This window comes from Zalophus californianus, chromosome 4, assembly GCF_009762305.2.
Source record: "Zalophus californianus isolate mZalCal1 chromosome 4, mZalCal1.pri.v2, whole genome shotgun sequence".
Taxonomy (NCBI): Eukaryota; Metazoa; Chordata; class Mammalia; order Carnivora; family Otariidae; genus Zalophus; species Zalophus californianus.
The window spans coordinates 191,161,141-191,180,287 of record NC_045598.1 but is presented as its reverse complement, the minus strand read 5'-3'; the positions used below and the strand labels follow the sequence as shown (position 1 = coordinate 191,180,287).

General features: G+C 63.5%; 3 protein-coding genes across 7 annotated transcripts in view; all 3 read right to left on the bottom strand.

Annotated features, from left to right (window-relative positions):
* Positions 1–35: 35 nt before the first annotated feature.
* MFSD3 (major facilitator superfamily domain containing 3) lies at positions 36–1,871 on the bottom strand. Its single transcript, XM_027603270.1, has 5 exons — positions 1,190–1,871; positions 732–879; positions 523–647; positions 346–455; positions 36–247 (listed from the first exon to the last, which is right to left on the bottom strand). The coding sequence occupies exons 1-5, from the start codon at positions 1,869–1,871 to the stop codon at positions 74–76; spliced, it is 1,239 nt and encodes a 412-aa protein (XP_027459071.1). The 3' UTR covers positions 36–73.
* A 516-nt stretch (positions 1,872–2,387) lies between these two features.
* Positions 2,388–6,917, bottom strand: GPT (glutamic--pyruvic transaminase). The gene is made up of 12 exons (XM_027609337.1): positions 6,447–6,917; positions 6,218–6,307; positions 6,036–6,144; positions 5,732–5,865; positions 5,340–5,583; positions 5,106–5,185; positions 4,874–5,010; positions 4,604–4,778; positions 4,363–4,518; positions 3,666–4,048; positions 3,317–3,359; positions 2,388–2,525 (listed from the first exon to the last, which is right to left on the bottom strand). The coding sequence occupies exons 1-12, from the start codon at positions 6,606–6,608 to the stop codon at positions 2,388–2,390; spliced, it is 1,851 nt and encodes a 616-aa protein (XP_027465138.1). The 5' UTR covers positions 6,609–6,917.
* Positions 6,918–7,116: 199 nt separating this feature from the next.
* Positions 7,117–19,147, bottom strand: part of PPP1R16A (protein phosphatase 1 regulatory subunit 16A) — a 38,218-nt gene continuing 26,187 nt past the window's right edge. For 3 of the 5 annotated variants that reach the window (XM_027600781.2, XM_027600788.2, XM_027600782.2), the window contains exons 2-11: positions 13,398–14,467; positions 12,039–12,109; positions 11,813–11,958; positions 10,617–10,720; positions 10,427–10,551; positions 10,213–10,338; positions 10,033–10,108; positions 9,828–9,957; positions 9,498–9,663; positions 7,117–9,234 (exon numbers count right to left, since the gene is read on the bottom strand). In XM_027600781.2, coding sequence (XP_027456582.1) covers positions 8,857–9,234; positions 9,498–9,663; positions 9,828–9,957; positions 10,033–10,108; positions 10,213–10,338; positions 10,427–10,551; positions 10,617–10,720; positions 11,813–11,958; positions 12,039–12,109; positions 13,398–13,656 — 1,581 coding nt within the window. In that variant the 5' untranslated portion in view covers positions 13,657–14,467 and the 3' untranslated portion in view covers positions 7,117–8,856. Of the gene's footprint in view, positions 9,235–9,427; positions 9,664–9,827; positions 9,958–10,032; positions 10,109–10,212; positions 10,339–10,426; positions 10,552–10,616; positions 10,721–11,812; positions 11,959–12,038; positions 12,110–13,397; positions 14,468–19,147 lie in introns of all 5 variants that reach the window. The other 2 variants (XM_027600798.2, XM_027600807.2) reach the window with 2 other exon arrangements.

Sequence of the window (19,147 nt, the reverse complement as noted above, 5' to 3'; positions counted from 1 at the left end):
CAGCCTTGCCCATCACACACCCCAGACAGCCAGGCCATGGGCACGCTCAGCTTTATTAGGCTGGCCACTCAGCTCAGGCCAGGGTGCTGGGCGCCAGGCTCAGATACAGAATGGGCATGCCTGAGAGAGCAAGGAAGAGGGCAAAGCAGAGATGCGGCCCCAGGCTGTCAGCCAGGGCCCCGGCCAGCGTGCCCAGGAACAGCTTGCCCAGCAGCTCCAGAGTGGCCAGGAGGCTGTAGTGTGTGGCCTGCAGGGGCGAGGTGGGATGAGGTGTGAGATCAGGTGAGGGCTTGCCTGGATCCCAGCCCTGCAGCCCCCCTGGACATCCCAGCCGCACCCTCTTACCTGCAGGGCACTGGGCGCCAGCTGGCTACAGCGCATCATCAGGGTGAACGTGGTGGTTGTAACCAGGCCCCCCAGGAAGTGCTGCACACACAGGCTCAGCAAGGCTGCCCCTGGGAGGGCCAAGATCAGCGGAGCCCAGGACACTGGACTCCTCCCCTCCCGTGGCCAGACCCTCACCTCTTAGGACTGTGCTGGAGCCCAGCCTGACCCCCGGGGTGTCCAGGTGGAAGAGCAGGGTGGTCTGGCAAGCCAGACCCCCGAGCCGGAACCCAAGCACTGACCTCAGCAGGGGCACTGGTTGCCTGAGGTGGGGAGAGGGGACGGGTCAGGGGGGGTGTGCAGGTTGGGTGGGAGCAGGTGGGTGGAGCAGGCCAGGGAGGGCTCACCTGTGCCTGGCCAGCAGGGCCCCGCCCAGGGATGAGCCTACAATGGAGCAGAGCACAGCGCCCACACCGTTCCACAGCCCCAGCTCTGGCGTGGAGATGCCGTGGTCCAGCAGGAGCAGCGGAAACAAGCTGCTGGCACCCTGCTCACCTGTGGGGAGAATGTGAGCAGGGGCTCCCCACCTCCCTTCACCTGGGGCTTCAGGTACACTCCCCTAGCCAGGGCCCTGCCCTGCCTCCGTCCTGGGGCATCAGCCAAGCTTAGGGTCAGCATGAAGCAGCGTCAGAGACCCGAGGGGGTGCGGCTGGAGCTCACAGAAGCCGTGCAGCTAGAGCTGGAGAAGCTGCAGAGCCAGGCTGGGCTCCAGCCTGCAGTTAATCCCCCAGAAGGTGACCACAAAACGGGCTCCAGGGCCCCAGGCTCCCGCCCCTGCTGTTGCCTAGCTCACAGCCTCACTTACCCAATTTGTAAGTGAGCACAAAGCCTGCTGTCCACAGAGTACCGGGCATGGCCAGCAGGTGCTGCAGAAGGCACAGGCTGTGGAGGGCGGGTTCTGACGGCCCAGAGGAGGGCGGCTGTTGCAGGGCCGGCGCCGCCCAGACGAGCGCAGCAGCCAACCAATAGGTAGCTGCCAGGAGCAGGAAGAGCAGGGGCCAGGAGAGGGTAGGTACAAGGGCCAACAGGCCCCCTCCCGCCAGCACTGCCCCCAGCTTGTAAGCGACCACCTGCACTGTGTTACCAGGCCCTAGCTCAGCTGGCTCCAGGAGCTGGACGGCCAGCGTGTCCAGGGCCACATCCTGCACAGCCGCACCCAGGTTCAGCAACAGAAGCAGCCCCACTACAGTGACCGGCAGGCCCGCCGGGCCGGCTTCCGCGGGAGGCGAGGCTGCAAGCAGCCCGCACACCAGGCCCAGAGCAGCCGTGCTGAGCATCAGCCAGGCCCTCAGGGAGCCCCGCGTGTCCACCAGGGGGGCCCACAAGAGTTTAAACAGCCAGGGCAGGTACAGCACCTTGGCCAGTCCCACGCGCGTCAGGGAGAGGCCACGCGCCCGCAGCAGCACAGGCAGCAGGCCAGACTGCAGCCCATAGGGCAGGCCTTGCACCAGGTAGAGGCCGGCCAGCGGCAGCAGCTTCCCGTGCATGGCCGGGAACGCGGGGCGCCCGGGACCCGGCCCGCGACCGGGCGGGGACGGGGGCTGGGTTCAAGGCCGGACCAGAGCCTGGAGCCGGGGCAGAGCGGTTCCGGACGGGGTCTGGTCCCGTCACGAGGAGGTCAGGGGTCACACGACAGCATGGCTCCGGAGCTGGGCCACTCAGGTCAGGGTGGGACAGGCCGGCGCCCGCGGGTCCTGGGAGCGTGCGCACTGCGCAGCCGCGGGACGCAGCGGCCACAGAGCACGCGAGCCGGCCAGAGCGCCGGCCGCCCTCCGGCGCCCCCAGTGGCCAACCTGGGTGCGGCCGGGGAGTCGCGGGCATGGACGGCCGCTCGCCTAGCTGGGGTTGAGCCCGCGGCCCACCTTGGACCTTCCCAAGGGTATCAGATCCGGCTCCCAGACCGCCCCCCTGGACCCACACCCTGACTTGGTGTCTCACCTGGAGCCTGGCTGCTGCAGTGTCCACCGGGTCCTCCCAGCAGCCCCCAGGAAGGAGTCGGCCTCTTAAGTGCCCGTGCACTGCGGCTTCCTCCCGTCCCTGCGGCCCTCGCCCAGCCCGGGGCCGCGGAGGGCCCTGAAAGCCACGTCTGTGTGAAAGGTCTCAGCCAGGGCGATGCAGCCCGCTGCTGCCGGGGCCGCCCTCTAGTGTCCAGGGACAAGGCCAGGAGAGGCAGGTGGGGCGGGCCCAAGCCCTGCCTCACTCCAGGGGGGCTCTGTGGAGGGAGAGGCCTGTCCCAGGAGCAGCTGAATGTGGGGGTCTCATGCAGTCTCTCCTGCTCAGAGCTGCACCCCGCAGGGCTCGCGAGGCCCAGAGGGGGTAGTGAGTATGGCCCATGGTTAAGAACCATCTCCAGAGCGGACAGATCTAGAGCCTTAGTACTGTCTCCAAACCCTTGACCCCCTGAAGCCAACCCAACCCCTAGAGTAACAGCTGGTGAAGCCACCTCGAGTGGGTTTCCTATCACTTCGACAAGTTTCCTCGTCTGTAAAATGGGGGCTACCACCCCTACCGAAGAAGACTGCAGTGACCCACAATCGAGTCTACCTTGCCCACAGTAGGCGCTCATCCCTCTTTCCGTGGCATAGGACATAGGGCTGCACACCCACCCCCCCAGCCTGGGTCTCCCCAGGGTGCCCCTTCGTCAGCATTTTACATGCTCTTCTCCCTGGCACCTGCCCTCGGGTGCTCCAGCGTTGGGAGGGCCGCCCCTCACTGCCTCCCAGTCCAAGGACTGCGTTTGCACTAGGATGTCACACACTTCAAACCCAATACAAACAAAGCAAGACCTATCTGTCCGTTCTCCGTCCCCACTCTTGGCACAGCTGTTCCTCCAGCAGCCTCGGGCAGCAGCACCGTGCCATCTGCCCATTTAGGAGGGAAACCAAGACTCCCTCTCTGAGTCCTCACTGCGACTCCACTCCCTGCTGCTCACCCACCCAGCCAGCGCCATCTCACAGCTCAGCGTGATCCCTGTGCTGCAGGGGAGAGGCCAACGGCACAGGAAGGGGAGCCAGGCCACCTGGCTCTGTGTCTTCCTCAGACTACTTTTTTGGATGTGGCCACCCCTGGGACTCAGCTCCCATGTTTCTTTGTCCAGCTTCACTCCCAACCTAGTGGCTTCCTTCACACCTCTTGCTCTTCCTAATTTTTATGTGACATTTGCCAGTGTCGGCCCCAAGACCAGAGACCACAGTGGAGACCCAGCCCGTGAGAGGTGCTGCATGTGCAGTAAGGTCACTTCCTCTGGGAACCCTCCTTGACCGCTCCTCCTGGAGGCTGACAAATGTCCTGCTGGGCTGGGTCTCCAGGCCTGCACAGAGCCCCAGCTCAGAAAGGAACTCATGAGTGGACAAAGGCAGGGGAGGCTCATACAGGTGTGCACACAGCCGGCTTCCATGTAGTCAGGCTGCTTCACAGCTTTATTAGGGGCCTGCAGAAAGGCAGGGGCCCAGCCCCACAGGCAGCAGGAACAAGTCCAGAGGGCTCCAGAGACCCCAGGGCCCTGGCCATGGTAAGTCCAGGGTTGGACGTGCCGGCCCACCCTGGCCCGGAAGAGGGAGGGGAGGGGGCGCCTCAGGAGTACTCTCGGGTGAACTTGGCGTGGAACTGGCTCAGCTTCTCCAGCAGAGGCCGCAGCTTCTCCATGGGGGGCAGAATGGTCATCCTAAAACGGGGAGGGAGGTAAGCAAAGGTGTTGGGGGCTGCCAGGCTAAACCATGCGGGGCTGGGCCTCACCGAAAGTGGTAGGTGCCTTCCCTCTGACCGAAGCCACTCCCAGGCACCACGCAGATGCCGGTCTCCTCCAGAAGGCGCATGCAGAAGAACATGTCAGGAGCCAAGCCCAGCTCCTGGGGGCGGAAGGACCGGGCCGGGCAGTCAGCACTGGGTGCCCAGACTTGGCGCCCGCGCCCACCCCCCGCCCCGCCCTCGGGCCTCGCTCGCCTGCCCTCACACCAGTCGCCAGTCGGCCCGACCTACCTGAGCGCGCTGCACGGCGCGCGGGGGCAGCTGCACGCGAGGGAAGGAGTACATGGCGCCCTGCACCGGGTTGCAGCAAATGCCGGGAGCCTCGTTGAAAACCTGCTCCGTGAGCTTCGCCTTCGCCGCCAGCTCGGCCAGCACCACCTGCCTCTCCTGTGGCCGCGGAGGTAGGCTGATCAGACCTGGCGGCCCACGTCGCATGATCGAACCTCCGCCCCTCCCTGCCCCGCCCGCTCACCGCCTGGAACTGCGCGAAGGAGGGGTCGGAGGGCGCCGGTGGGCTGACCACCATGCTGAGCAGGACCTGGCCCGGCACAGGCGGGCACAGCCGCACACTCATCAGTTTCTGCATCTGTTGTTGTACGGCGGGGTCCATGTTCACCACCTCCACGTAGCCACCGCGGAACCCGCACCTGCCGGACAGGGAAGGCAGGTGTCAAGGCAGGGCGAGGGGGAGCCAAGCCAGAGGTGGAGTCCGCAAGACCCCGCCCGCTCAGCCCGCACGCACTCGCCCATGTAGCCCTTGGATACGGAGTGGAAGGAGGCGAGCTCCTGCTGCGTCACGTAAGGCGGCCCCATCTCCGCGAGCACCTTCTTGAACGAGTGGAACTGAGAGCCCTCCGCATACACGTTGTCCTGGTACACCTGGATGGACGGACAGGCGTCACGGGGGGAGGGGGGGCGGGGGGCTGCCACTGCTGCCCTCCAACCCCAAGCCCCAGGCGAGCCTCTGCCAGCACCTCATCAGCCATCAGGAAGAGGCGCTCCTCGAAGGCAAAGCGAATCACGGCCTCGATGCACTCGCGGGCTTGCACCTGCCCTGGAGCGCGGAGGATGCAGCATTTCCAGGGTCAGACTCTTGGGCTCTGCGCTCTGCCCCCGAGAGGCAGCACGAGGAGGGGAGGCGGGGGGGGGGGGGGGGGGGGGGGGGTGGGGAGGGAGAAGCGGCAAGGCTGGGGGGATGGGTGGCGCACCAGTGGGGTTGCCAGGGTTGATAATGCAGAGTGCGCGTGGGCAGCAATAACCACGCGCCTGGCACAGGGCACGCCGCAGCTCGGCCACGTCGAGTGCCCAAGCCCGCTCCTCATCCAAGTAGTAGTCCACCTGCACAGCGTTGAGCTCGGCCAGCGCCGCTGAGTACAGCGGGTACTGAGGGATGGGGATGAGCACACCTGTGCGGGTGGGGCCCTCTCCGGCCACCAGCAACTTCAGCACTGTCTGTAGGGATGGGGAGGCAAGGTTGGTGGGGCCCACAGGGATTGCACCTGTTCCGCGCCCCGCCCGGAACCACAGTGCCGGGAGAAGCAAGGTCCGCCCAGCCGCACGAAAAGAGCCCCGGTGTCCTCCTGCCCTGGCCCTGGCCTACCACGATGGCGTCGCTGGCCCCAGTGGACAGGTAGATGTTGTTGGGGTCTGAGGGAATGCCTCCGTCGCGCCGCTCGATGTACCGAGCTACATCCTCCCGGATCAGCTGGATGCCGGAGCTGACGCTGTAGGCCCCTGGGCCAGGGGGTGAGGCAGGTCGGGGAGGAGAAGAGGACCCAGAGGTTCCTCAGCAATCCTCCCGAGTACCTCCGCCCCCTTCCAGCAGCCGAGTCCACCCCTTCCACGCGAGGGCCTCCTGCCTGCTCCTCTCTGGGGCTTTGGCCGGTCTGGGCACTGGCACTTACCCAGGCTGTGCCCCCCACACGCCTGCAAGATGCGCTCAGCCTTTCTCTTGGCATCCTCTGGGAAGTCGGGGCTGTTCAGGAGGTCAGGGTGGACGCAAAGAGCCAGGACCTGGGAGCACCGGACACTGAGCCAGAGCACATGGGCTGACTGGGGAGGAGCACAGAGCCATGCTGAGCCTCACCTGACGCAGGAAGGTGATGGGCTTCTGCCCCATGGCCTGTGCGTCCCCGATGTTGGCGCGGATGACCTCAGTGAAGGGCTTCTTTACCCCCTGGGAGGGAGGGGGCACAGGCAGTGAGAACGGGCCATCTATCACTCCGGCAGGTCCTTGTCCTGTGTGACTGTGGGAATGGGTCTGACTCAGCCGTCCAGGTGCAGCTGGAGGGCAGTGGCGGGGCCCAGGGCCATACCTGGCGCAGTTCCTGCTCCAGCTCCAGGGCACGCAGCACAATGGGACCACGTACTGCGTACTCCACCCTCCGAACACACGGGTTCATGGTGTCCAGCGTCAGCACCTTCTCCTTCAGCCCGTTCATTGCAACCTGGCTGTGGTCACCTGCCCTCAAGGCCATGACCCTACTCAGACCAGGCGGGAAGGTCAGGACACGGCAGGATTCAGAAGTGGGGATAAGGGAAGCTGGGTCCAGACTCAGTTGGCCGGGGCTGGGAAGAGGGAGCCTGGGTAGAGGGGCTCAAGGTAAAGGGCACCCTCTTCACTGCAGCCTGCTGGCCCCACTGAAAGGGACAGAAAAGGCTGAAGAAGAAGTCGGGGCCGCTGGGCCCCGCCCCACCGATCTGGGCACAGTTCTGCCCCAGGGAGCCACAGGGAGTGCATGAGGAGGCAGGCGGGGCTTGGGGCAAGGCCCAGGGCCCGCCCAGTGTCCCCATGACCGGGGAGCAGGAGACCTGCATGGGGGGTAGGGACAGACAGAAGGTTCAAGAAGCTCTGAGGGCCTGGGCCTGGGGGAGGGGAGGTACGCTGCATGCCCGGAGGGGTTGGCAAAGCTGGGCAGAGCTAAACCCCCAGGGGAAATGGAGCTGGGGCCCCTGGAGATTTACCCCAGCAGGGCTCTGCCAAGGCCTAGCCCTCTCAGGCCCCCCATCTTTGCTTGGGCCGGCAGGCCTGTCTCCCAGGTAACTGAGTCAGGCCTCTATAGAATTCTGGCGTTACTGGGGGAGGGGAGCGAAAGCTCAGATGCGGGGTTCCATCTGGCCAGCCCCTCCTGGGCTGGCAACCATGGCCCACAGGCTGCAGGAGCCCTGCGGTTGGACCTTGGCCCCAGACCAGCAATTGGTGGAGGCCGGAGTCTCTGGGTTGGGATGTGGTGTGACAGGGTAGGGCGGCTCTGGGCCCTCGGACACCTTGGCTGCTCTGGGCTGCCGTTGTGCCCTTTCACCGTGCGCCAGCCTGGAGCTGCCCTTGGGGCCACACCACAGGCAGGGTGACCTAAGCTCCCCTCCCGTTGCTCCTGATTGGCAGAGATAGTGGGAAGGGAGCTGTGATAGGCCCTCGGAGCCCCACCTCCCCAGGCCCCTAAGGGAGCTGATAGGCCATGCCCAGGGGTGGCTACCCCAGCTGCTGACATCTGAGTCTGAGCGGAAGGTCAAGGAGCCAGCCCTCAGAGAGGCTGTGGGCAGCTGGTCAGGCCTGAGGGTGGCCTATGCCACGCCCAGGCCAGAGCACGAGTTTATATGGTCCCAGCCCCAGGCAGAGCCAGCCCCCTCCCAGCCCTGGCAGCAAGGCCCAAGTGTGTTAGCAGGTGGACCTTGGCAACTGCACTGCCCCACACGCTAAATTTAACCTGCAGCCCCTCCCCTGGCCCTCCCCAGCCCTGCTGAGAACACCCCTCCAGCCAATGATGCTCAGGAAAGGCTGGGCCCTGCAGACACGGGGCCGACTGCGTCAGTGCCCGCCGGGCAGGGGAGGTGACCAGCACCGGTGCCACGCAGAGCTGCCCACCATGGGCAAATGAGCTAGCGGTGCCCTCAGCCCTTCCACTCGAGGCCCCTAAGGGGCCCCTGTCACCCTGACACATTGTGCCCAGCCGGCTCAGAATCTGGGCGGCCAACCGCTGGCCCCCTTTGCCAGCCCAGTTGGAGGCTGGCAGCCAGGCCCCAGAACCAGGGCTACATGCCAGGAACAGGGGACTCATCCCCCAGGGAGGTTCCTGACTCCAGCCTTGTACAGATTCTACCCTCTGCGGCTCAAGAGTCTTGTGGAAAGCCCCCTCCCCTTCCAAGCCAGGATCCCTGCCCCTCTGGCATGGATACCCCCAGCCCTGACCCCCAAGGAATGTCCTTCCAGAGCTCCCGGCTCCTCCCAGGAAAGGAAAGAGTTACAGAGGAGCCTCCAGGAGGCTGGGAAGGCAGGGAAGCAGGCTGCAGCACAGGCCAGGCTTCTTGCCCAGCGGCAGGGGGCCTCACTCCCACGCAGGGCCAGGCAGCCACAAGCAAGCACCTACAGGCCCCCGAACAGGGACAGGCACATCCAGAAGCAGCAACACAACAGCTTCCCCACTCTCAGGACAGTGGCCCTGCTGACACACACAACAAGGCAGGTGGCAGAACAGCCCTTTATCAAGAGTCATACGATGAAACCAGGTCTCTGCAGCCAGGTAACCCCCAGGAGGGCCTCCGCCAGAGGTTCATCCCTGAGCAAGGAAGCTGGCACCCTCGGATGGGGGGAACGGGGGAGGCCCTGCACGGGCTATCCCCCAGCAGCAGCACCAGGGCACACACCGGGGTCTCCAGAGCAGGGACCCCGTGGCAGCCTGCAGTGGGGCCTGACAACAGGACTCTGTGACTCTGGGTGCCAGCCCCTCACATGAGCAGGCAGCAGGGCCTCTTCTCCATGGGGGCCTCCTCTGAGGGTGCTGTGAGCTTCAGTAGGGGCGGATCTCCACCAGCCCCGGAGCTGCACTCTGGCTGGGGGTTCTCGGCGTCCGCAGGCAAGCCAGGCTCAGGGGCCTCAGGTCCTTCAGGCAGGGGACGCTGCAGCTTAGCAGCAGCTCGTTGGCGTTTCAGCTCCGCCAGCGTGTGGTGGGCCTTGGCCCGGACCAGGGCATCGGGGGTGCTGCTCTCCAGGGGGCTCAGCTGGTAGGAGACGCTCCGGTCCAGCCGCTTGGAGTACAGGTGCCGCCCTGGGGTGCCTCCAACTAGGCCATTGTGCGGCCTGGCCAACTCGGGGTCGTCCTCCTGCTGGGGAAGCATGGGCCTCAGAGGCCTTCAGGAAGGCCTTCTCTGGCCTCCCTTGGCCGCCGTGGGCCCCAGGCTGCGTGGGAGTCAGGGGGCAGAAATGAGCGTGCTGCACTGGGCCCAGGGTCCCAGGGTCCCACGGACTCCTAGGGCGGCTGTGGTGGGAGCAATGAGGCACCGAGGTCAGGCCACACACCTGCACCACACACAGAGGGTAGCGCCCAGGCCCACAGCCACCATGCTGCAGGTGGACGGCGGGGCCTCACCTCGTTGGGCGTGGGTCGCAGCTCCGCGTCCGTCCGGCCATCCTCGTCCTCCTCGGGTGGCTCTGGGCTAGTGGGCGGTGGCTGCTGCCACACAATGGCCTCCTGGGCATGCTCCCTGCGGTACAGGCTGGTGCGCTGGGTCAGGCTCACCCTCCTCACCACCTTCCTGCAGGAGGGCACGGTGCGGGTGGGGGAAGGGGGCCACTCGCCCTGCGGACTCTGCAGCCACGTCAGCAGGGGCAAGGGCTGGGCAGAGTGGGGGGAGGTGGGGGTGTGGGCGGGCTGCCTGCCGGCCAGGGCGAAACACTGGGGTCAACCACAGGCGCTTACCCCCGACTGCCCGCGCTCGAGGTGCGGCGGCGCAGCAGAGAGCGCCGGCGGCCCTGGGCGCGCAGGAGCGCGTCATGCTTGTGCTTCAGCTCCAGCAACTTGGTCCGCACCTCTTCGTCCCCGCACACGTCTAGGAGAAGTGGGCGGAGGGTCACCGGTGCGCTCTCACTCACCCTCTACACTAGCAGAGGCGGCCCCAGCTCACCGAGAGGCGTCTCGTCCATCAGAGACTTCCCATTCAGGTCGGCCCCGTGTGCCACGAGCAGCTCCACCAGATGCACCTGAGGGCCAGCGAGCCCGGGCTGCTGAAGGGCCTGGAGCCAGGAGCCAGGACAGCCCCCGCCCCCGCCCCCCGCCGGGCCAGCTGCCCCCACCCCACACTCACCTGGCCCCAGTAGGCTGCGGCGTGCAGCGGCTCCCAGCCGTCCTGGTCCTTGGCGCTCAGGCTGGCCCGGTGCTCCAGCAGCAGGGCAGCTGCCTCGCCAAACCCATTGGCAGCTGCGATGTGTAGCTACAGGCAAAGTGCTCAGCCCTGAGTCCCTGCCGTGCCCCTCCAGCAGCAACCTCCCCACCTGCACCTCCCACGGCCCCATCCTCACCAGCGTGGCCCCGTGGTCCTGGGGGACATCGATGTCGGCTCCCGCCTGCAGCAGGCTGCGGATGTCGTCCAGCATGCACAGCTCCGGCAACGCCCGGGCCCCCTCAATGCGGTCCTGGGTGACGCCTGAAGGGCAGCAAGCTCAGCTGGTGCCCCAGGCACCCCGCGTGGGCGAGTGGGGTCCCACTCACCGCTGCTGGCCATGGCTGTCTCCAGGCAGTCCAGCGTCTGCTCATCCTCACAGAGGTCATAAGGCATGTTTCCATCAGTGTTGACGGCCAGGAGGTCGGCACCACTGCAAGAAGAATGGACAGGAGCTTTGGCCACAGAGCCTTTCTCCCCCATGGAGGCCTCTAGTCTACCCTCTGCGGAGGCCCTCAGCCTGGGGCTGCTCTCCAGGACAGTGTGGGTCAAAGATGGAGGAGGCCCAGGCCCCTGATGCCCCTCAGCTCTGGATCGTGCCCTCAAACCAGTTAGGCCACCCCCCAGTCTCCACCCGTGTCTGAGCTCCAGGTCCCACACCCATGTGCCCCTGTCAACCCACACAGTGGGCCCACCAGCCAGGAGGGGGTGCCAGGACTCTAGGAGCCTCAGGGAGCAAAAAGTAGAGGAGGAGAGCCTAGATGCCAGGAGAAAGCTGCAGGGAACAAGGCTCAAGCAGAGGCACAGCCAGGGGGAGGACAGGGAGCTGCAGGGGAGCGCAGAACACAAAGGTGGGTGCCCACTCTTCGGCATGTGTGTGTGAAGGGAAGAGACTGCCAACCACCCACACACCATCAGCACCTAGACCACACCAAGGAGAGCCTGCGCCCCTGACCATCTGTTCTGCGGTGGGGGTCAGAGTTGAGGGGCCGTGGCAGTGGGGGAAATCCTGGACCCTGGTAAAGCCAACCACCCCTCCCATTCACCAAGAAGCCCTACCCTGCTCCACCCTCCTTGTCAAAGGCCCCATCCATGTCCAGGAGCCCCCTCCATCTTTGCCAGTGCTGCCTTCATCACTCTGTCCAGAAGGGCATGTCTCTGTCAGACCCCAGGAAGACCAGAGCTAGAGGCCAAGGCCCACCCTCGAGGAGTTCCCAAACTCTTAAGGGGGCTTGGCAGGAGGATGCGCCCAGGAGAACCACCACACTTCCCCGAGTACATGCTTGTTCCCTTGTGTCTGCAGCCTCTGCCCAGGCCCTGATCTCCATGCCAGGGTGAAGTCAGGGTAAGCAAAGGTGAGTGGAAACAAATGAAGCAAGGGCCAAGCATGCTTCCTGCAGAGGAGACACCTGGGCTGTGTCTCAGGATGAACTCCTGTCCGCAAGGAAGGTCCTGCCTCTCCTGGCCCAACTGCAGCCCCTCCCTGATACAGACGCCCACTCCGGCCACACCGACGGGGCCCTACCGGGCAATGAGCAGCTCCACCAGGTGCAGGTGGCCACAGGTGGCCGCAGCATGCAGGGGTGTCCAGCTCTCACTGTCGCGGGCATTGACCTTGGCCCCAGCCTCTAGGAGCTGCTGCACCATCTCCCGGAAGTCATCAATGCAGCTCTACAAGCCACAGAGCCTGAGTGCCAGAGCCCAGGCCGGCGCCCCTCCTCTCCCACCCCCTCCCCGCCGGCACGGCTGACCTGGTGCAGGGCCGTCAGGCCATCCTCATTGGCCAGGTTGGGGCTGACCCCACTCTCAAGGAGCTGGCGGACTGTGAGAAGGGGGAGGAGGGAGTGTGGTTAAGAGCGCAGAGAAAGGTCCGGCCACAGGCCAACACTATTCTAGTCGGGGTGCAGGGCACCTGAGGGTACCTGGGCTGACCGCCGTACTGCAGCTGGGAGCAGGGAATGTTGAGGAGAACAGAGGTGCAGGGGCCAGAGGGACCCCCGAGCCCAGGCTGAGGGCTCAAGAGCCGGGGCACTGGGTCTCTGTCTGCCCCAAGTGCGCGTGCACGGCATGCTCCTGCCTCCAGCACCAAGCGGGACCCACCCCCGGAATCCCTACACTCCAAGCCTCAGGCTCCTGAGGACAGTCCCTGGCGGGGGTTCTGGCACCCTCCCCCAACAAGCACCCTCCCTGGGTCCCATGCTCCCCCAAGCCTCTTCCACCAGCAGAGCTCTTGAACCCTACACATGCCCCAGCCCAGAGCAGGCCCACAGTGGGGCCCAAGGCGTGCAGACCTGTCGCCCCAGGGTCTCCCCTCAGCAGAGCTAGTCCCTGTCCTCTGTTCAGCGGGGGCCCAGGCTGTCGCCAAGGTCACTGCGGACCTCCTGGACGGCCTGGCCCTCTGACTGTGCCCCACAGGCAACAGGAGGACTCACCCTCCTTCCTAGAGCCATGGCCTGCGGCAGGCCCACCACGCCCTCCTCTACTTTCCCTGCCCTGAGGCACTGCCCGCCCCTCCTCGCCCTCTGCACCCCAGCCTCTGCCCTGGAGGAAGGCGGGAAGAGCCCTCCAGAGCCTCTCCGGGAGAGGGAGGGGCTGTGAGCACACAGGGCGGCCGGGGAGCAATGAGGAGCCTGCCAAAAGCTCAGGCCTGTCACCTAGCCAGGAAGGTCCCGATGGAGAGAAAGACAGGCCCTGAGGCAGGTGTCGAGGGGGCCGGCCTGTGGGGGACCCCTGCCCCCGTGCTCCAACCTGCTGAGGTGGGGCGTTACCGCCCTCCTTTACAGAGGTGGAGCCTGAGGACCCAAGCAGGTGGCGGCCAGGACTCTCCTGATCATCGCCCAGCACCCTGGCAAGAGGCGGCGAAGACTATGGGCCACTCGCAGCCCACCTGAGCGAAGCTCTGGGCGCTTGCCCAGGCTCCTGTGGGCTTGCCTGATGCCCCTGCTCAACCCCCCGTCAGCCTCACCCCTGCAGCAGCACCCTGTGTGTGCCACGCCATCACGGGCTAGCCTCAGGTGGCCTACCACTCGAGAGCATGCCACTGAGGCCGCCAGGCCAGCCCCTGGGTCTCCACAGGACGGCACTGTGCCCTGGGGCTCAGCCACGCTCACCTTCTTCCAGGTCATTTCGGGCAGCAGCCTCTAGAAGGGTGACACTGGGAGGGAAAAGGACCCGCTTCTGTGGCCTGCCACGGGCTGCCTCCTTCCACAGCTGCTCCCGGTGGCCCTGCTTGCCCTGGGCCTCCTTCTCAGCCTGGGCCCACATCTTCACCTGCTGGGCACGCCGCTTCTGCGCGTGCTTCAGCCGCTCCTGCGTACTCATCCTGCCCACCATGGGCATCTCTGCCAGCAGATCCAGGTGCTCGGCCATGGCGGGGGCTACCTGCCGGGGGGGCGGCTCGGGGCACCAGACCAGGGAGCACAGGGGCCAGACTGGGCCTCAGGAGTGGGACAGCAGGCTGGACCAGCACCCGTGGGGGCATCCCCTCCCTAAGGCTTGGCGGTGCCCTCTGCCCTAGGCAAGGCTGGGTCACAAGGCCCCACGCCACAACCAGGCCCAGGCAGTCCTGAGGGACACGGGCCCCAGGCAGAAAGGGCAGTGTGGGAGGGTGCCCACAGCCTGCCTCTCAAGAGCCCTGACACCTCGGCTGCTCAGCAGACAGGAGCTCACCTCCCTCTTGGGGTCAGGGTGCACAGCCTGTGGGAAGCAGCCCAGGACCTGGCCAGCCTCAGTCCAGGGTCTGAAGCTAATTACCCAGATAACAACGTTGCCGTGTCCAGGCACTTCAGTGAGGGCGAAGGGAGGGCAAGGCAATGGGCAGAGGCCCCTGGGAGCCCGTGGGAGTTCTAGAAGCCCCCTCCCCTTCCAGACCTCAGGATCCTGGGTGGGGTCTGGGAGCAGCCATGGCCTGGCCTTTCCTCCCCTCTCTCATCAGTCTTCCAGGGTCAGTGCATCAATGCTAACAGGGAGGTGTGGCCAGAGGGCGGGCCCCCAGCCACAGAGACGCCAGGGCAGGGTGTGCCCTCAGAGTCCTGCGGTCTCAGCCCCCAGTGCCCAGCAGTGAGACTGTCTAAGCAGCCAGGGTGCCAAGGGCACGGCAGGCCTGGCTGCTGTGTCTCCAGAGGGCCTCCTTCTGAAGAGCAGTTGATCAGGCTGCAGACAGCAGGTGGCTCCCACTAGCCTGTGGAGGAGGAATAGGAAGCTTGTCAAGGCCAGCTCCAGGCGGGGCAGGCCATCAGGTGAGATGGGTGGGCCCACCCCGGACGAGGCCCATCCCCAGCCCACAGTCAGCTGGACAACATTCCTGGCAGGGGCGCTTGCCCCGCCCCCACTCTGGCTCACACACTCAGGGTTCCCAGAAAGGGCAGCGTGGCTCAGAGCAGGGAGCAAGGAGGGCTGCACGGGCGGCGGGCTGCGGGCCTTCCCCATGAGGCTGCCTCTCCAGGGCCCAGGTGCTGGCCTCTGGGAGCTGTTTTCTGCAAGCTTCTCAAGGCCCTGGTCCTCCACAGCATCGCTGACCTGCCTGCCCCCAGGTTGCACTGCACAAGGTCACCTTCTCCTTGGGCTCTCCCGGAATTGCCCGGAGGGCTGTGCAGGCTACAGACTACAAACGCAGGGCATGGCAGAGCCCCACCCACTCTGCAAGACTCTCCTTCCCTCCTAGCCACTCACAGCACCCTCCCCTCAAGGTCCCCTCCACCCCCAGGGAGCAGGCAACCCCACACACAAGGTGTGACCTTCACCTCTCCGGGCCTTGCAGGAAAGCTGACCTGAACAACTCACCCCAAGGGACCATAAGCAAGGAGCAAGGCACTCAGTCTCCAGCCGTGGCAAGGGGCGGGGGCCCCTAGGCCGAGGCTCCCCGGCAGGGCGGGCTCACCGGGTCATTGGGGTGTTTCACGTCTTAAAGACGGGCGCCAGTACCAAAGCCACCACCTGACTGTGTTAAGTTCAGCCAGATTTAGAAGGTGTCATCCACCACATCACTTTATAGATTAAAAGAGGTTCTGATGCCCATGTCCTCCAGAAAACAACCAAAAAGAGCAAGCAGCTCTACGTGCCTTTTGGTTTACTCATTTTGAAGGCCATCCATGAAAATTCATCACGAAGCAGGATCTGGAGAGCCTCAGCATCCCCTCCCCCAACCCAGCCACAATGGGAAGAACCCTGGCCAGCGCACACTGGAGACTCTGGTCTCCTGGTTCGGGCTGTGGCAGCTTACTCGGGCCCTCGGCCCCTGACTCTAGTGGACCCACCCTCCTAAAGCCCTGGGTCTGCTTTGGGCCCCTTTAGCAGTGCTCCTTGCTGGAAGATGCCTAAGGGCAGTCTCCCTGTAACTTTGGGCAGGTCCTCGGGCTGCTGATGACCTTCTCTGAGCCCAAGGTGACCCTGAGGTAACCCTGGCAGTGCCAGGGAAACACCACAGTGGACGCCCGATCCCAGGACAGTCTCCATCAAGGGGTGGCCCCTCCAGGCTCAGCCCTAAGCCTTCTGGGCACCAGGCCCTTGGACCCCAACTGACACCCTTCCCCAGGCCTCACTCAGCGGCCTCCTCCCAGCCACAGTCCAGGAAAAGCCCACCAGAAGTGAAAGACTCGACCCTCCACTGAGCCACCAAGGCCAAGATGGCATAGTGGGGTCCCACGGAACGGCCAGCGCACCACACCCAGGCCACAAGGGGGCGGGGGGGCTGGAAAGCAGGGCCTCTCCCACCTTGTTCACAAATCCTCCCCCCAGGTCTGGCTGGAATGTCAAACAGAAAATCGGGGCGATTTTTTCCATGTCTCAGCTCCAAGCCCATGTAAGCTGCCCAAGAGTCCGGGACTGAGGTGGGAGGAGCCTCCTGGAAGGACAGTGCCCACAGCCCTGGGCCATCCCCAAAGGCTGTGCTGAGAGTGCTGCCGGGGCCCCTGGCTTCTGGGACGGGAGGCCCAGTCCCCAGACCCCAGCCCAGCGGGAACGGATCCGTGCTCCTGCGACGCCCAATGTCACAGCCACGCAGCAGGTCTCTGTCATTATCCCCATTTGCTACACAGGGAATCTGAGGCCATGCCTACATCCAAAGTCCCCCGTTAACCACTCCACCACATCACCCCTCATGCCCACCCCAGTATCCCGTGTGAGGATTAGCAGTGGTGTCACGAGAACCCGGAGCCTGGGAGGGGCGGTGTCACTTTACTCACCCACGGCCTTGTTCAGAGAGAAGAGGAGATTGAGGATGGAGCCTGGGACAGCCCAGGCTGCATCAGGCCCAAGCAGGCCCACCCCCCGCCTTCCCTCTGGTTCTGGGGGCTTCCCACCCCCCAGAATGTGAAGCTGTGCTTGGCTTTTTGGAGTAGGCGCCTATAACTTGCAATCAAAAGAGTTGGTTTTATTTGCGGCATTATCTACAACAGCAAAAAATGAGAAAATCTCTAGACACCCCTCACTCTGGGAAAGTACATATTGTCATTCTACAGAGTAACAAGGTCAGGTCATCTGAATGCTGTGGGTGAGGCGCTGTGACCCCTCCCCGGAAACCTGATGCAGAGCTGACACTGCCCAGGTTAGGGCGGGCGTCCCAGATACATAGATTGGTCCATCAGTGCAAACAGAGGGTGATGCAGGACTCACACACAGCAAGGGCCCCCGGAGCCCGGCCCCCATTCCAGGGCTGACCCCTAGCACCTACCCATGTGCTCACCCTCCCCCACTCTAGACTGGCTTGCCTTGGAAGACTCCCATCCCACCAGTGACCCAGACCCCCGCGGGCACACGTGCCTCACGGAAGCTTCCCGAGCAGCAGAGGTGGGGCGCTGGACACCAGACACAAGGGCACTGTGTCCTGGCCGGTCTCTTCCACTAGAGGACAAGTCTGTTAAGGGCACAGTCCCTGTCCTAACCACGTGCCAGCCCCTGCAAGAGGAGCCTTTGGTCAGTGTTTGTAAAGGGCTGAGGGGACCAGGCCTGGCACAGCTCGGTGCAGCTACGAGTGGACAAGCTCAGGCCCGAGGTGCCCCATGGCCTGCACCATCCAGTCGGGGAAGGAGCAGATGCCCAGAGACCCTAAGACGTGACAGCGCCAGGCTGTGAAGAGGCAGCCCCGCCCACCACAGGGGACAGCCAGCACTTGACTGGCGAGCCTGCTCTGGTCACTCAAGAAGCTCTCCACCCTCCCAGCTCCCTTGCTTTACTCAGCTCTGCACTGGGGGCAGGGACTGAGGACAGGCCCTACCGTCCGCCGAGGAGCAGGATGTGCATCAGTGAGCGAGGTCGGGCCCAGCGCCCGTGAGGAGAAGGAAGGAGGCATGGGAGCTGCAAGCCCACAGCCGGGCCTCCCGGGGCATGCTCTGAGAGCAGCAGGTGCGGACCTGCGGGTACTGCCATGGGCACCCCCACACGGGCACATCGACGGAGCACAGAGCGGCCGGCCATCCCCCTAGGCACACTCACCAGCAATCCCCCAGGGCCAGCCCCTGCGCCAACAGTAAACACTGTGAATGACCTTTCTGTCTGTCACAGGACCTAACTAAGACCCTGGGGGGTTTATGAAGAGCTTCCTGTGCCCCATCATGGAATGGTCGCTAAGAAATAGTGTTTTTCCAGGGGCACCTGGGAGGCTCAGTTGGTTGTATCTGACTCTTGATTTCAGCTCGAATCATGATCTCGGGGCTGTGGGATTGAGCCCCACGTCAGGCTCCGCGCTCAGTGCAGAGTCGGCTTGGGATTCCCCCTCTCCCTCCGCCCCTCCTCTCACTCACAGATTCGATCTCTTTCTCAGATAAATAAATCTTGGTTTGTTTTTTTTTTAAGATGTTATTTATTTATTTGAAGGGTGCCTGGGTGGCTCAGTCATTGGGCATCTGCCTTCGGCTCAGGTCATGGTCCCAGGGTCCTGGGATCGAGCCCTGCATCGGGCTCCCTGCTCCGCGGGAAGCCTGCGTCTCCCTCTCCCACTCCCCCTGCTTGTGTTCCTGCTCTCGTGCTGTCTCTCTCTGTCAAATAAATAAATAAAATCTTAAAAAAAAAAAGATCACATACACAATTCCACTTATATGAAACATTCACAATAGGTGTCCACAGAGACAGAGAACGGACTGGCAGCTTCCAAGAGTCGAGGGAAGGGGGTAGGTGGTGACTGCTTGATGGAAAAAGGGCTCCCTTTAGGGTGATGCAAATGTTTTGTAACTTGATAGAGATAGTGGCTACATAACACTGTGAATGTACCAAATGCCACTAAGAGGTATACTTTAATGTAGTTAATTTTATGTGAATTTCACCTCAATAAAAAAGTTACAAGGTTTGTGAGGAAGCAGGAACACATGACCCATATCCAGGAAACAAATCAGTTGATAGAACTATACCCATAACTGACAAAGATGATGGATTTGGCAATGACTTTAAGAAACAGCTGTTATGGGCGCCTGGGTGGCTCAGTTGGTTAAGCGACTGCCTTCGGCTCAGGTCACGATCCTGGAGTCCCAGGATCGAGTCCCGCATCGGGCTCCCTGCTCAGCGGGGAGTCTGCTTCTCCCTCTGACCTTCTTCCCTCTCATGCTCTCTCTCTACCATTCTCTCTCTCTCAATAAATAAATAAAAAAAAAATCTTTAAAAAAAAAAAAGAAACAGCTGTTATAAGTATGCGCGTGGATTTAAAGAAAAACACGAATATGACAAGTTATAAAAAAAAATAACCCAGTGGTATTTCTAGAGCTGAAAAATAAATTATCTGAAGTTAAAACTCTTTGGATGGACTTAACATCAGAAGAGATGTCAGTGAACTTGAAAATACAGCAATAGGACTATCCAAATTGAAACAGGGAAAAAAATTAAATTAAAGAACCTATGAGACAGTATCAACAAAAGAGTGATACAGGAAGTA